Genomic DNA, 15525 nt, shown 5'->3' on the forward strand with positions numbered 1-15525 from the left:
AAGGAGCCGCTGGCATAGAAATTCAGAGCCACCGTCACCTTCACTGCCACCGACAGAGAGGTCCTGGTCCTGAGTTGAGGCTTCAGATCTGGTTGCAGCAGGTGGCAGAGCTCAGTGACCACCTCCTTGCTGAAGCGCAGCCTGCGCAAACACTGCCCTTCAGACAAGTGAATATAGGAGAATTGCTCCCGGAACACCCTGGGAGGGTAAGGTCTCCTGTGCAGAGGCCTGTTGGCCCTCCTCCCTCTGGCGGAGGAGCAGCGCTCCGAAAGCTTGTGACTTCAAATAAAGCTGTTGGACTATAACCTGGTGTTGTGTGACTTCTTACATTTGTCCACCCCAGTCCAACTCCGGCATCTCCACACCATAAATTAATATAGATAGTTGATACTCAAATACCCTCAGATTAAATAGCTGACTACACTGATGTTAATAAAATGTCTTCACACTGTCAGCACTTGTCATGTTTTCAAGCTCGTACTCCAACTATTGTCATCAGGTGTCAGCTTTGGCTAAGTGGTAGCACTCTCACCTCTGAGTCTGAAGATTGTGGGTTCAAACTCATAATCTAGGCTGACACCTCAGTGCTGTACCGAGGCACTATCTGACGTGCTGTCTTTTGGATAAGATGTTAAATAATGGTTTTGTCTTCCCTCTCGTGTGGCTGTCAAACACCTCATGGCACTATTCAAGGAAGAGTAGGGTGTTGTCCTGACCAACATTTAGCCTTCAATCAATGCCACCAAAGACAGATTATCTGGTCATTTATTTAATTGCTTTTTGTGAAACCTTGCTTTGTGCAAATCAGCTGCAACACTGACTGTAGTTCAAATTCTTCATTGGCCGTGAAATGCTTTGGACATCCTGAGATTGTGAAACGTGATTTACAATACAAGTTCTTTCTTTTTTCTTACTCCAAGTTGAAACAAAAATATCCAAATATTGATGAAACTGTTGAGAAATGGTAAGCGTAATCAGTACAAAGAAGGTTCACTCGGTTAATCCCGGGGATGAGGGGATGGACATATGAGGAGAGGTTGAGTAGATTGGGACTCTACTCATTGGAGTTCAGAAGAATGAGAGGCGATCTTATTGAAACATGTAAGATTGTGAAGCAGTTGGATCGGGTGGATGCGTGGAGGATGTTCCCGATGATGGGTGAAACTAGAACTAGGGGGCATAGTCTTAGAATAAGGGGCTGCTCTTTCAAAACTGAGATGAGGAGGAACTATTTCACTCAGAGGGTGGTAGGTCCATGGAATATGCTGCCCCAAAAAGCTGTAGAAGCTACATCATTACATAAATTTAAAACAGAAATAGACAGTTTCCTAGAAGTAAAGGGAATTAAGGGTTACGGGGAGCGGGCAGGAATTTGGACATGAGTCTAGGTTCGGATCGGTCATGGCCCTGTGGGTAGCGGAGCGGACCCAGGGGCCGTGTAGCCTGATCCTGCTCCTATTTCGTGTGTCTAATTCTGTTAGATTCAGGAGATGGTTCAGTGATAGTAGATTGGCGGTTAGGATCAGATCAGCCATGATCTTATTGAATGGCGGAGCAGGCTCGAGGGGCCGATTAGCCTACTCCTGCTCCTATTTCTTATGTTCTTATGTTTATAATGATTTGATTTTATCATTTTCTGTACTTACCTTCTCAGTGTCTCTGGGATAGAAATAGGATACATTCCATTGGGCCAACCGAAGAGGCTAAACCAGGTCTGTACGGCAGTTAGAACCTTTTCACAGAAAATTTCTTCGGTAATACTCTCAGCAGAAAACAACAGTTCTCCCAAATTGTTCTTTCTGTCTATAACATCAGTTTCATCCTCTGTATTCTTGTTTTCTACTTTGCAGTCTCCACTTTCACAAGTATCTGCAATAAAGATATATATTTAAAGTACTCACAAAAAAGATGATAATTACTTCATACATGAACAATTAAGGAAAAATATGGGGGGGTTTTTAAACAGAAATAGGTAAGTATTGCAAACGCTTCTTAAGTGATTTAATGTGTAATAACTATGAAATACTAAATTTAAATCCAGTGTCCCCCAGTACAATGCTTTCAGAAGCCAAGGAAAAATAGTATGGTATTAAGCTGCAAGTTGTATACAGAAGCACCAATGCCAAGCACCACCAATAACTAAAAATGGTAATTAGCATTACTGGAAAGTTGACATCAATAAAAAGAAAAGACAATATTGGGCCGGATTTTGCTGTGAAAATAAACAGTGCTCATCATTATTTATGTGCAAATCGGACACCAACACAGTTGAATGTGCAAATCTGGAAGTTGCTGTCCAAGACGGCACTCCTCCATAAGCTGCGCGAAAACGGCATCTCGCCATCTGACTCACCATTTAAATACGTTGAATGCTGTAAAGTTCCTGCACTGATAGACTCTGGAACAGTACCCATGGATTGGAGGGTAGCTAATGTTACCCCACTATTCAAAAAAGATGGTAGAGAAAAAGCGGGGAATTATAGACCGGTAAGCCTGACATCGGTAGTGGGGAAAATGCTAGAATCTATTATAAAAGATGTAATAGCAGAGCACTTGGTAAGCAGTGACAGGATCGGACAAAGTCAACATGGATTTACAAAAGGTAAATCATGCTTGACTAATCTACTGGAATTTTTTGAGGATGTAACTGGTAAAATAGATAAGGGAGAACCAGTGGATGTGGTGTATTTGGACTTTCAGAAGGCTTTCGATAAGGTCCCGCATAAGAGATTAGCGTGCAAAATTAAGGCACATGGGATTGGGGGCAAGGTATTGACTTGGATAGAGAACTGGTTGGCGGACAGAAAGCAAAGAGTTGGAATAAACGGGTCGTTTTCCGAGTGGCAGGCAGTGACTAGTGGGGTACCGCAAGGATCGGTCCTAGGACCCCAGCTGTTCACAATATATATTAATGATCTGGACGAGGGAATTGGATGTAATATCTCCAAATTTGCAGACAACACAAAGCTGGGTGGGAGGGTAAGCTGTGAGGAGGATGTCGAGAAACTCCAGTACGATTTGGACAGATTGGGTGATTGGGCAGAAACATGGCAAATGCACTATAATGTGGATAAATGTGAGGTTATCCACTTTGGTGGCAAAAACAGGAAGGCAGATTATTATTTGAATGGCAATAGATTGGAAGAAGGGGAAGTGCAAAGAGACCTGGGTGTTCTTGTGCACCAGTCGCTGAAGGTAAGCATGCAGGTGCAGCAGGCGGTTAAGAAGGCAAATGGTATGTTGGCCTTCGTAGCAAGAGGGTTCGAGTACAGGAACAAGGATGTCTTGCTACAGTTGTACAGGGCCTTGGTGAGACCGCACCTTGAGTATTGTGTGCAGTTTTGGTCGCCTTACCTGAGGAAGGACGTTCTTGCCATGGAAGGAGTGCAGCGAAGATTCACCAGGCTGATACCTGGGATGGCAGGAATGGCGTATGAGGAGAGATTGTGTCGATTGGGCTTATACTCACTGGAGTTTAGAAGATTGAGAGGGGATCTCATCGAAACCTATAAAATTCTGTCAGGCCTGGACAGACTAGATGCAGGAAGGATGTTTATGATGGCCGGGGAGTCCAGAACCAGGGGTCATAGTCTAAGGATAAGGGGTAAGCCATTTAGGACTGAAATGAGGAGGAATTTCTTCACCCAGAGAGTGGTGAACCTGTGGAATTCTCTGCCACAGAAGGCAGTGGAGGCCAGTTCATTAAATATATTCAAGAAGGAGTTGGATATATTTCTTGAGGCTAAAGGGATCAAGGGATATGGGGAGAAGGCAGGGACAGGGTACTGAATTTGGATGATCAGCCATGATCTCATTGAATGGCGGAGCAGGCTCGAGGGGCCGAATGGCCTACTCCTGCTCCTATCTTCTATGTTTCTATGTCATAGATACGGACGAAACTCACCACAAAAAGTTAAGTAAAGTCATTCCACTCTAAGTAACCTTTTAATGGTGTGGTAAGTCTTAATTACTGCCAAAAAAACCTCACTGGCACTGAAAATTAACTTGTAATTAAATTGTAAGCAGTACAAGTAAATCGCTGTTTCACCTGGAATGAGTATTTGGGGCCCTGGACAGTGGGAAGGGAAGAGGTAAAAGGGCAGGTGTTGCATCTCCTGCGCTTGCACGGGAAGGTGCCGGGCAAAGGAGAAAGGGTGTTAGGGGTGATAGAGGAGTGGACCAGGATGTCGCCTGTCACTTTAATTCTCCACTCCACTCCCACTCTGATCTCTCCGTCCTCGGCCTCTTGCACTACTCCAACGAAGCTCAACGTAAGCTCGAGGAACAGCACCTCATCTTTCGATAAGGCACGTTACAGCCTTAAAAACAAGTTCAACAATTTCAGACTATATCCTCGTCCCCTATATTTTTTCCCTTTTTTTTCACATGGCAGCTGTTGATGATTCTGCTATCACCATTTACACCTCATCTAGAATCATCTTTTGTTTCTTAACTTGTCCCATTACCATCTCATTTTGCCTTGCACCATCATTCCTTTTGTCTTTTAATCTCTCCTGCCTTTCATCCTATCACAGGCCTTCCCTTTTGTTCTTTCCTCCCCTCCACCCTGTCCCTGCACCACACATGCTTAAAAATCTGTTACTTGTCTAACCTTTTCCAGTTCTGATAAAGGGTCCTCGACCCGAAATGTTTACTCTGTTTCTCTCTCCTCAATGCTGTCTGACCTGCTGAGTGTTTCCAGCATTTTCTGTTGTTATAGCAAGCCACTCAGTTGTACTAAACCACTATGGAAAACAATAATAAGAATGAAACTGGACAGACCACCTGGCATCGACCTCGGCACCGGCTTCAGACGTTGCACACCCAGCCCCAGTCGATCCTGCAAAGTCCTCCTCACTAACATCTGGGACTTGTGCCAAAATTGGGAGAGCTGTCACACAGACTAGACATAGTCATACTCAAAGAATCATTCAGCCAACGTCCCACACTCCTCCCTGGGTATGTCCTGTCCCACCAGCTGGACAGACCCACCAGAGGAGGTGGCACAGTGGTATAGAGTCGGGAAGGAGTGGCCCTGGGAGTTCTCAACATTGACTCCAGACCCCATGAAGTCTCATGGCTTCAGGTCAAGCATGGGCAAGGAAACCTCCTGCTGATTACCACCTACTGCCCTCCCTCAGCTGATGAATCAGTACTCCTCCATGTTGAACACTGCTTGCAAGAAGTACTGAGGGGCGCAAGGGCACAGAATGTACTCCGGGTGGGGGACTTCAATGTCCATCACCAAGAGTTCCTTGGTAGCACCACTACTGACCGAGCTGGCCGAGTCCTTAAGGACATAGCTGCGAGAATTTGCCTGCGACAGATGGTGAGAGAACCAACACGAGGGAAAAACCTATTTGACTTCGTCCTCACCAATCTACCTGTTGCAGATGCATCTGTCCATAACAGTGTTGGTAGCAGTGACTACTGCACAGTTATTGTGGAGACGAAGTCCACCACAATCTGTAATCTCATGGCCCGGCATATCCCTCACTCTAGCATTACCATCACGCCAGGGGACCAACCCTGGTTCAATAAGGAGAGTAGAAGAGCATGCCAGGAGCAGCACCAGGTGTACCTAAAAATGAGGGGCCAACCTGGGGAAGCTGCAACACAGGACTACATGCATGCTAAACCGTGGAAGCAGCATGCTATAGACAGGGCTAAGCGATCCCACAATCAATGGATTAGATCAAAGCTCTGCAGTCCTGCCACATCCAGTCGTGAAAGGTGGTGGACAATTAATCAACTAACGGGAGGAGGAGGCTCCATGGATATCCCCATCCTCAATGATGGTGGAGCCCAGCACGTGAGTGCAAAAGACAAGGCTGAAGCATTTGCAACCATCTTCAGCCAGAAGTGCAGAGTGGATGATCCATATCAGCCTACTCCTGAGGTCCCCACCATCACAGAAGCCAGTCTTCAGCCAATTTGATTCACTCCACGTGATATCAAGAGACAACTGAGTGCACTGGATACAGCAAAGGCTATGGGCCCCGACAACATGCCGGCTATCGTGCTGAAGACTTGTGCTCCAGAACTAGCCGCACCCCTAGCCAAGTTGTTCCAGTACAGCTACAACACTGGCATCTATCCGACAACGTGGAAAACTGCCCAGGTATGTCCTGTCCACAAAAAGCAGGACAAATCCAACCCGGCCAATTACCGCCCCATCAGTCTACTCTCAATCATCAGCAAAGTGATGGAAGGTGTCATCGACAGTGCTATCAAGCGGCACTTACCAAAAACCTGCTCACTGATGCCCAGTTTGGGTTCCGCCAAGACCACTCAGCTCCCGACCTCATTACAGCCTTGGTCCAAACAAAGGAGCTGAATTCCAGAGGTGAGGCGAGAGTGACTGCCCTTGACATCAAGGCAGCATTTGACCGAGTCTGGCATCAAGGAGCCCGAGTAAAACTGAAGTCAGTGGGAATCGGGGGGAAAACTCTCCACTGGCTGGAGTCATACCTAGCACAAAAGAAGATGGTTGTAGTGGTTGAAGGTCAATCATCACAGCCCCAGGACATCGCTGCAGGAGTTCCTCAGGGCAGTGTCCTAGGCCCAACCGTCTTCAGCTGCTTCATCAATGACCTTCCCTCCAACATAAGGTGAGAAATGGGGATGTTCGCTGATGACTGCATAGTTTTCAGCGCCATTCACAACTCCTCAGATAATGAAGCAGTCCATGCCTGCATGCAAGAAGACCTGGACGACGTTCAGGCTTGGGCTGATAAGTGGCAGGTAACATTTGCGCCACAGAAGTGCCAGGCAATGACTATCTCCAACAAACGAGAGTCTAACCACCGCCCCTTGACATTCAACAGCATTACCATCACTGAATCCCCCACCATCAACATCCTGGGGGTCACCATTGACCAGAAACTTAACTGGACCAGCCTCATAAATACTGTGCCAACAAGAGCAGGTCAGAGGCTAGTTATTCTGCGGTGAGTGTCTCACCATCTGACTCCCCAAAGCCTTTCCACCATCTATAAGGCACAAGTAAGGAGTGTGATGGAATACTCTCCACTTGCCTGGATGAGTGCAGCTCCAATAACACTCAAGAATTTCGACACCACCCAGGACAAAGCAGTCTGCTTAATTGGCACCCCATCCACCACCTTAAACATTCACTCCCTCCACCATCGGCGTACCGTGGCTGCAGTGTGTACCATCTACAAGATGCACTGCAGCAACTTGCCAAGGCTTCTCCGGCAGCACCTCCCAAACCCGAGACCTCTTCCACCTAGAAGGACAAGGGCAGCAGGCGCATGGGAACACCCACCTCCAAGTTCCCCTCCAAGTCACACATCATCCCGACTTAGAAGTATATCACCGATCCTTCATCGTCGCTGGGTCAAAATCCTGGAACTCCCTCCCTAACAGCACTGTGGGAGTACCTTCACCACACGGACTGCAGTGGTTCAAGAAGGCGGCTCACCACCACCTTCTCGAGGGCAACTAGGGATGGGCAATAAATGCTGGCCTCGTCAGCGATGCCCACATCCCATAAACTAATTTTTAAAAAGCGGTTAAGTAATTTACCAGAATGTGAAGCTGGGTGAAGCTCCAGACCCCACATTTAACCACCCTCCCTTTCGCCAACGCTACCGATGCTTCCACCCCGACCTCCTCTCCCGGCCCCCCAATCGGCCACGCTCCTGACCCCATCCCCGACCTCCCTCCCCACCAGCCTCTCTGGCATTAGTAGTGCATCACATGTTGTTATGCATGATACAGAAATTGCTATAGATCCAAAATAAAATCTCAATCCTTTTAATTCTTTACTATCTTCCATATCGATGAGCCAGAGGATAGAGCCATTGATTGAAGATTCATGGCGATTGAATTAGTCAAATTGCATTTTTATTACAGAGTATTGTGGGAGTGTTAGACTATAATTGCACGATTGTGTACATATTTATATCTAATAGGGTCAATTTTCATTTTTTGACATTAATTGAGCGGGCAGAGCCCACCCAAATGAAATGCACCGGAGGCCCAAACATGGTCGGGCCTCTTTGGGCAGGAGTGCCAGCCACTTATTTCAAGGCCCGCTCGCAAATCAAGTTGGGAGTGCGTCAGCTGAGAGTCAGTGCTTTTTAAAATTATTGTCTGCCTACCACCCTGTTCATACTGAAAAATGGGACGGTAGGCATACAACAATCGCCCAAATGTGTTTGATGATACGGAGGCCAAAAATTCACAGGCGCAGACGTGCCCCTAGTGCTGCTTGACAGTCGGATGTCAGGTGCCCACGCCACTATGGTCTCCTCTTGACCTGGTTACATTTTTTCATGTCTTCAGCTCTTGTTGCTTTGCGGTTTTGGGCGGTAAGTAACCAGATAAATTTTCAGCTTTCTAACAATTTTCATTCTTGTTTTAAATATTTCTCCCCACAAGTGCTGCGTTCCTGCAGCTTTTCTCTCCGGCACCACTGCTCTTCCCCGGGCCAATGCTTCACTTCATATCACTGCCCTGCCTCCCATTACCCATTTTACTTTCATTGGGCCTGTAATTTTTCAGCTCTTGGTCATCCTGCTGCTCTTCTTTTTGCTTCCTGAAAGCTCATGTTACCACTGCTATTCTACTGTCACTGCTCAACTGAGGTGTCTTTCCCACCCTTCCCATGATTTATGATGCCTGCCTTTCTGTGACAAACAGCTCCCACAGGTTGGCCCTTTCTCCACCTTTGCTGCTCGCCATTCCAAAGTGGTCGGCCACTGACTCCATCTCGGCTGTTACTTCTTTCTACTTACACCAGCCGAGCACTTCCACAGCCCATTATGTAGGATCGTGGCACCCCACTAACTAATACAAGCACATAAATCAATGACCCTTAATTATAATCCCTGAAAGCAACAAACATCCACCAATAGTTCAGCAATAAGCATCTGCAAGAGTCAACACAGATCAGAGTGATATATTCATAAACACAGTTTATCAGGATCCAATGTTAGCAAGAACGTGATGCAGTAATCCAGCCACTGTTGACCAAGAAACGCACTGAATTTCGTGGCTGGCTTAATGACCAATCAAGTGCCTCAAAAAGTCCCATACTCAGAAACCAACCACAGACTAAACTTAAGAATATTGGGGAGGATGAGAAAATCAAAGACCTTCAGTTGGAGTACATTGTCCTTTTCTAACCAAGAACATTTGTGACACTTTGAAAGCTGTCTACGATCCTGACACTTCTGTCATAGCACTCCAGGAGCATGCAGGTGACTAATCCCTAATCACGAATAAATTTGACGTATTTGATAAATTGGATGGAAATGTCAGTGGCCTTCTTAACCAACCATCTTAGGTCATCACAAAAAGCATTAACAGTGTTCAGTTACATTCAATACAAGGCAACTTCATACTTCCCCGGTCTTGATAACAGCTAATGAATGGGAAGGTAGTGGCCCTATATTTTCTTAAAAGCCTGATAGAGGTAGAAGATGTAGAGTTTTCCCACATTTTCCCAGGAACTGGTGTTCCTACAATAAGGATCCCAGTGGTGATGGTTTGGCTGCCTCTTCTCAATCGCCTCTCTCCTGCCCCCATTGGTTATCCACTCTGCGGCCATTTATAGTGGCTACGAAAATCTATGGGATGCCGGTGGTTGTTTTTGGCTGCCGGTGCCCTCCGAGGCTGACCTTGCCAGAATTTACAGTATCAATGGGTAGGCAACTTCAGGCAACCTCGGTCCCCAGCCATGTCCCCTTTGGCTCTCTGTGCAAGAGGCCGATCAAGATTTTTTAAAAATTTACCATTCTTTGGCAGGCAATCCCAAATGCAGAATCTAAAGTTGGACAAGTTTAGATTCAGATTTCAATTTATTATGGGTATAAAACGGTAGTTTACCTGAAACAGATTCTTCAAGGACAGAACTGGAAGCAGAGAATGTGGTGGTAGTAGATGTACTGTGTGAGGAAATTCCAGGGGTATAATAGGGTTGTAGAACAACTTTTCCAATGCTCTGATGTTTGCTTGAATTATTTGCTAAAAAGAACACGAAGGATTATTATTAACCGTCCATTCATTATTGGTTTATTCTAGCATCAAGAAAAGCTCACATTTTATTTGGAGGATGGATGACACAATGGTTTACCACACTGCAAGCCCAGAATGGGAACCTGTTTTATTTCTAAGGATTAACATGCCTCAATATGATGAGCACAAAATTTGGCCAAGTTTTAAAAAAAAAACATATTTTGTCACGTTTTTAAATTGAGAAACCTGGGTTACGGGGCAAGACCTGTAGTGGAAGACACACCAGTGTTGAGAAAAGATTTAAGGAGAATAGTCCTGAAATTCCACAGACATGGGAACACAAGACTAATGGAAGTCTTGGATGGGCTGCAATTTCCTTCAGCTAAACATTGGGAAGGCTGAAGCCATTGTCATCGGCCCCCACCACAAGCTCCACACCTAGCCATCGACTCCATCCCCCTCTCTCTGCCAATGTCTCAGACCACACTGCAACTGCAGCATCCTCTGCAACCCAGAGATGAGCTTCTCATACCATATCCTCTCCATCACATAGATCCCCTACTTCCACCTCCGTAACATTTCTCAACTCCACTCCTACCTCAGCCCATCTGCCGCTGAAACCCTCATCCATGCCATAGTCATCTGATCTATTCCAATGCTTTCCTGGCTGGCCTTCCATCATCCATTGTTTGTAAACTTAAGCTCATCCAAAACCCTGTTGCCTGCAACTTATCGTACACAAGACCCATCACCCCTGTCCTCACTGACCTACACTGGCTCCCAGTCCTTCGATGCTTCATATTTAAAATTTGTGCTCAAACTATATTAGCTATACAATTCAGCCTTCTACAGGAAACTTTGTTATATCCGGCACCGACGGGACCGAGCTGTTGCCGATCTATCAAAACTGCCGGACATACCAGCGTTAATGTTGAAGCATACGGAGGTTTTCATCTCCGTATCTGACAACAAACACTGTTGCTTAGCAACAGCTTCTAAACAGTCGGCCCGTACCTTGGAAGCGTCTCTGTAGCTTAGCAACAGCTTCAGAGAGACTTTCCAGAGCCTGACTGTTGAAAAAAATGCCACAAGAAGAAAAAAAACCGAACAAAACGGCTCCTGATTTCTGCCGGTCGATCGAGGTTTCCGGACATACAACCTCCAGATAAACCAAAGTCTCCTGTATTTGGTTTGCTGATTATTGTTTTGCAGTTACTGGACATGTTGAGCATTGAGTCTACTAAACCCAAGGGCCTAGAAATTCAGTTGATTGCGCCAGCCGCTAGCGCCTTAGGAGGAGGAGGTGTGGGGCGCTAGGCGGCTAGCGGCCGGGCGCAGCGCGATCTGCGCCTCTCCCCAACTTCAGTAAAGATTTAGCGGCGGCGCAAAGCCTTTGCGCGCGCTCAGCTGCGCGCACAGATCCTGACGTCATTTCATCGTGCAACGCCCTTTGTGCGCCCCAAACCGGAAATTCAGTGGCGCCGGCCTATTGTGCGCCTGGCGCCCCTAGCGACTGGTAGAGGGGAACAGTTCCCGGGCGCGGGGGGCGCAAATTAAAGGGCACTCCTCCTGCAGTAGAAATGGCAGCCATTTTGCAAAACTCCTTCTTTGTGAGAGACGGATCTTTGCAGAGAGACAAAGGTAGAGAGCTTTCTGGTTTGGCTCAACACTCGCACAGGTACTTGTGGCTTCAGGCCACAGCTTTGCACTTGTCTTTAACTTCAGAGCCATATCATTGATTGGAAACATATAATGGGGGCTGCAATGGGTGCAAACGTTGGCCTTCTCCATTGCATTCAAAGGGCTCAGAGACGCCGTGAGAGAGTGGCAGTCAAACAAATCCACCCTCCCCCTTTAAGAGCTCACCGGCGCCAGAGTGTCTGCCGTCAATCAGCAACTCGCCGCACCTGCGCTGCGCCCGCCCTCGGGGGTATCGCCCCGGGCCGCCGGCTTAGCGCCTAATGATAGTCGTGCATCGCCTGTTTTAGCGCAGCAGCAACCTCTTGGGGCGATGCCACTGAATATCGGCGAGGGTGGCGCGAAGTTGCGCCGGGCGCAAACTTTAGCGGCCGCCCGGCTGTAGCGCCCCAAACATGGCTATACTGAATTTCTAGGCCAAGATCTTCTGAGCTATTTCAACACTATTCATGGAGTCATACAGATAAAATTAATGTATGATAGTAAATTAGGATCAAGTGCTTTTGGTTGCATTTATTGTCAGGAATGGACATGTTGTGTGAGCAAGCTACAAGCAAAGCCAGGTTGAAAAATAAAGTAAAATCAAATTTTGCTCCGATAAAATTAGGTGTGTCCACCCTGTACACTCTTCCTAACTGATATGTGTAAAGTAGATACACAGAATTTGCAGAGCAGTTAAATATGATTATTGTAGGAAGGGTCACTTTTTGCTTCGGGCTAATGTGAATATGCAACTACAACCAAATAATTTCATGCTAATTTGGTTCTTGAAAAGTGAATACTTACCAGTTTTGAGGACAATTTGTTGGTCTGTATGGTGAAGAGCTAGATATCTATATATAGTCAACAGACAATTATCTGCAGATGCAGAGACTGGCAGCTTGAACCTATGTAGGGATAATGATAAAGTTTATCACCAACATTACACAATAAATGAAACTTTTAAAAGCAAACTTTTAATTGCCCAGTTATTCAGATCCCTACGGGTGAGTACGCGCTGTAGGGACATCGGAAATGCCAGATTCAGGCATGCATAGTGCATGCGCTGAAAACCGGCATTTCCGATCTGTCAAAAATGGTCTTGACAGATCCTCTGGCTGCCCGGGAGAAGGGCCTCTGCGGGCGGATAGTTCTGCTTTTTGGAGACCCTCTGCCCGCAGAAAACCCTTACAATTCTTACGCCTGCTTTTACCAGGATAAGAGTTCAAAAAAGTTTTTTTTTATTTCAGATTTATCATTTAAAAATACTTTAGAGAAAGGTAAGTTTATTTTTAGCTCTGTAAAAACTTAAATTATTTTTTCAAAAAATTAAATTTTTGTTTAAAATACTTAATTTATTGTAATTTCAAGTCATTTTAAAATTGTGATTTAAAAAAAATATTTATTTAAAGTTTTACTATGTTTTTGGGGTGATCTCCATTCATATATTTGACAAGTGTATGAAGGGAGATTCCCTTCTGTGATTGGCTCCCCATGGCCCACGTGATCCAAGGGACGCTGCGAACTACCTGCGCCTCTGGGATACGTGGGCCCTGCGCACTGGGAGTTTGGAGAGGCCCAGCACCGGAAGCTTGTGCGTCCCGGGAGCCCTCAGGTAAGGGCGTAGATTTTTCCAGATCACAGGCCTCTGCCCGCGGAAAGCCTGCGATCGGAAAATACGGGCCAATATTTAGGTCCGCACTTCTCATCCAACTTGGGTAAAGCACTTTTGCACTGAAAATCTGGAATCTCCCTCCCAAAAGACTGTGGCTGCTGTGTCAATGGAAACTTTCAAGACTGAGATCGATAGGTATTTTAGGTATACGTATCAAGGAATATGGTGCAAAGCTGGGTAAATGGCGATGAGATACAGATCAGTCATTATCTAACTGAATGTGGAACAGGCTTGAGGGGTTGAATGGTCTACTCCCGTTCCTGTAATTCTATGTACTCTGAATTAGTGCCTTCCCATGTTCACACTCACCTGGCAGACTGGCCCTCAACTAGTTACAACAACAACAACATACACTTATATAGCGCATTTAAAGTAGCAAAACGTGCCAAGGCTCCTAACAAGAGCAATATCAATAAAAGAAAATTGGCACCGAGCCACAGAAGGAGATTTCAGGACAGATGACCAAAAACTTGGTCAAAGAGGTAGGTTTTAAGGGGCATCTTAAAGGAGGAGAGAGAGGTAGAGAGGTGGAGAGGTTTAGGGAGAGAATTCCAGAGCTTAGGGCCAAGACAGTTGAAAGCACAGCCGCCAATGGTGGAGCGATTAAAATCGTGGATGCACAAGGGACTAAAATTGGAGGAGTGCAGAGATCTTGAAGGCTTGTAAGGCTGGAGTAGGTTACAGAGATAGGGAGGGGCGAGACCATGGAGGGAGTTTGAAAACAAGGATGAGGCATTTTTCAGATCGGGAGCCAGTGAAGGTCAGAAAGCACAGGGGTGATCTGTGAACAAGACTTGGAGCAAGTTAAGATTCGAGTTTTGGATGAGCACAAGTTTATGTAGGGTGGAAGATGGGAGGCCAGCCAGGAGAGAATTGGATTAGTTAAGTCTAGATAACAAAGGCTTGGATGAGGGTTTCAGCAGCAGATTGGCTAAGGCAGGGTCGGAGTCGGGCGTTATGATGGAGGTGGTGATGGAGCGGATATATGGTCGGAAGCTCATCTCAGGGTCAAACACAACACCAAGGTTGCGAACGGTTTGGCTTAGCTTCAGATAGTTCCCAGGGATGGAAACGGTGTCCAGGGAATGGAGTTTGTGGCAGGGTCCAAAGACAATGGCTTCAGTCTTTCCAATATTTAGTTGGAGGAAAATTCTGCTCATCAAATACTGGGTGTCAGACAAGCAGTGACAAATCAGAGACAGCGGAGGGGTCCAGAGAGGTGGTGGTGGTGAGATAGAGCTGAGTGTCGTCAGCGTTCATGGGGAACCTGATGTTGTGTTTTCGGATGATATCACCGAGGGGTAGCATGTAGATGAGAAATAGAAGGAGTCCAAGGATAGATCCTTGGGGAATTCCAGAGGTAATGGTGTGGGAGTGGGAAGAGAAGCCATTGCAGCTGATTCTCTGGCTATGAGTCAATTCAGAATGGAATCAAGCAAGGGCAGTTACGCCCAGCGGGACGACGGAGGACAGGCGTTGGAGGAAGATGGTGTGGTCAACTGTGTCGAAGGCTGCAGATAAGTCGAGAAGGATGAGGAGGGATAGTTTATCATGGTCACAGTCAATAAGAATATAGGAAATAGGAGCAGGAGTAGGCCATTTGGCCCTTCGAGCCTGCTCCTCCATTCAATAAGATCATGGCTGATCTTCTACCTCATATCCACTTTCCTGCACTATACCCATATTCCTTGATTCCCTTAATATTAAAAAATCTATCGATCTCTGTCTTGAACATACTCAATGACTGAGCCTCCACAGCCCTCTGGGGTAGAGAATTCCAAAGATTCACCACCCTCTGAGTGAAGAAATTTCTCCTCATCTCAGTCCTAAATGGCCGACCTCTTTTTCTGAGACTGTGACACCTGGTTCTAGACTTCCCAGGCAGGGGAAACATCCTCCATGCATCTACCCTGTGAAGCTCTGTAAGAATTTTGTATGTTTCAATGATATCACCTCTCATTCTTCTAAACTCTAGAGAATATAGGCCTAGTCTACTCAATCTCTCCTCATAGGACAATCCCCCCATCCCAGGAATCAGTCTGGTGAACCTTTGTTGCACTCCCTCTATGGCAAGTATGTCCTTCCTTAGGTAAGGAGACCAAAACTGTACCCAATACTCCAGGTGTGGTTTCACCAGGGCCCTATATAATGGCCAAAAATTCAGTTGCTTGGCGCCTCCCGATAGCGCC

The 15525-nt window shown here is 46.3% G+C and overlaps 1 protein-coding gene across 2 annotated transcripts in view; it reads right to left on the reverse strand.

The window, feature by feature from the left end:
- Positions 1-15525, reverse strand: part of LOC147107297 (cilia- and flagella-associated protein 47-like) — a 797073-nt gene that overhangs the window by 518661 nt on the left and 262887 nt on the right. For both annotated transcript variants that reach the window (XM_086006182.1, XM_086006181.1), the window contains 3 exons: positions 12469-12569; positions 9856-9993; positions 1647-1869 (listed from right to left, as the gene is read on the reverse strand). In XM_086006182.1, the coding sequence (XP_085862308.1) occupies positions 1647-1869; positions 9856-9993; positions 12469-12569 (462 nt within the window). The remainder of the gene's footprint in view (positions 1-1646; positions 1870-9855; positions 9994-12468; positions 12570-15525) is intronic.

Source organism: Somniosus microcephalus, chromosome 14 (genome assembly GCF_052327205.1).
Source record: "Somniosus microcephalus isolate GS21.2 chromosome 14, FLI_Smic_1.0, whole genome shotgun sequence".
Taxonomy (NCBI): Eukaryota; Metazoa; Chordata; class Chondrichthyes; order Squaliformes; family Somniosidae; genus Somniosus; species Somniosus microcephalus.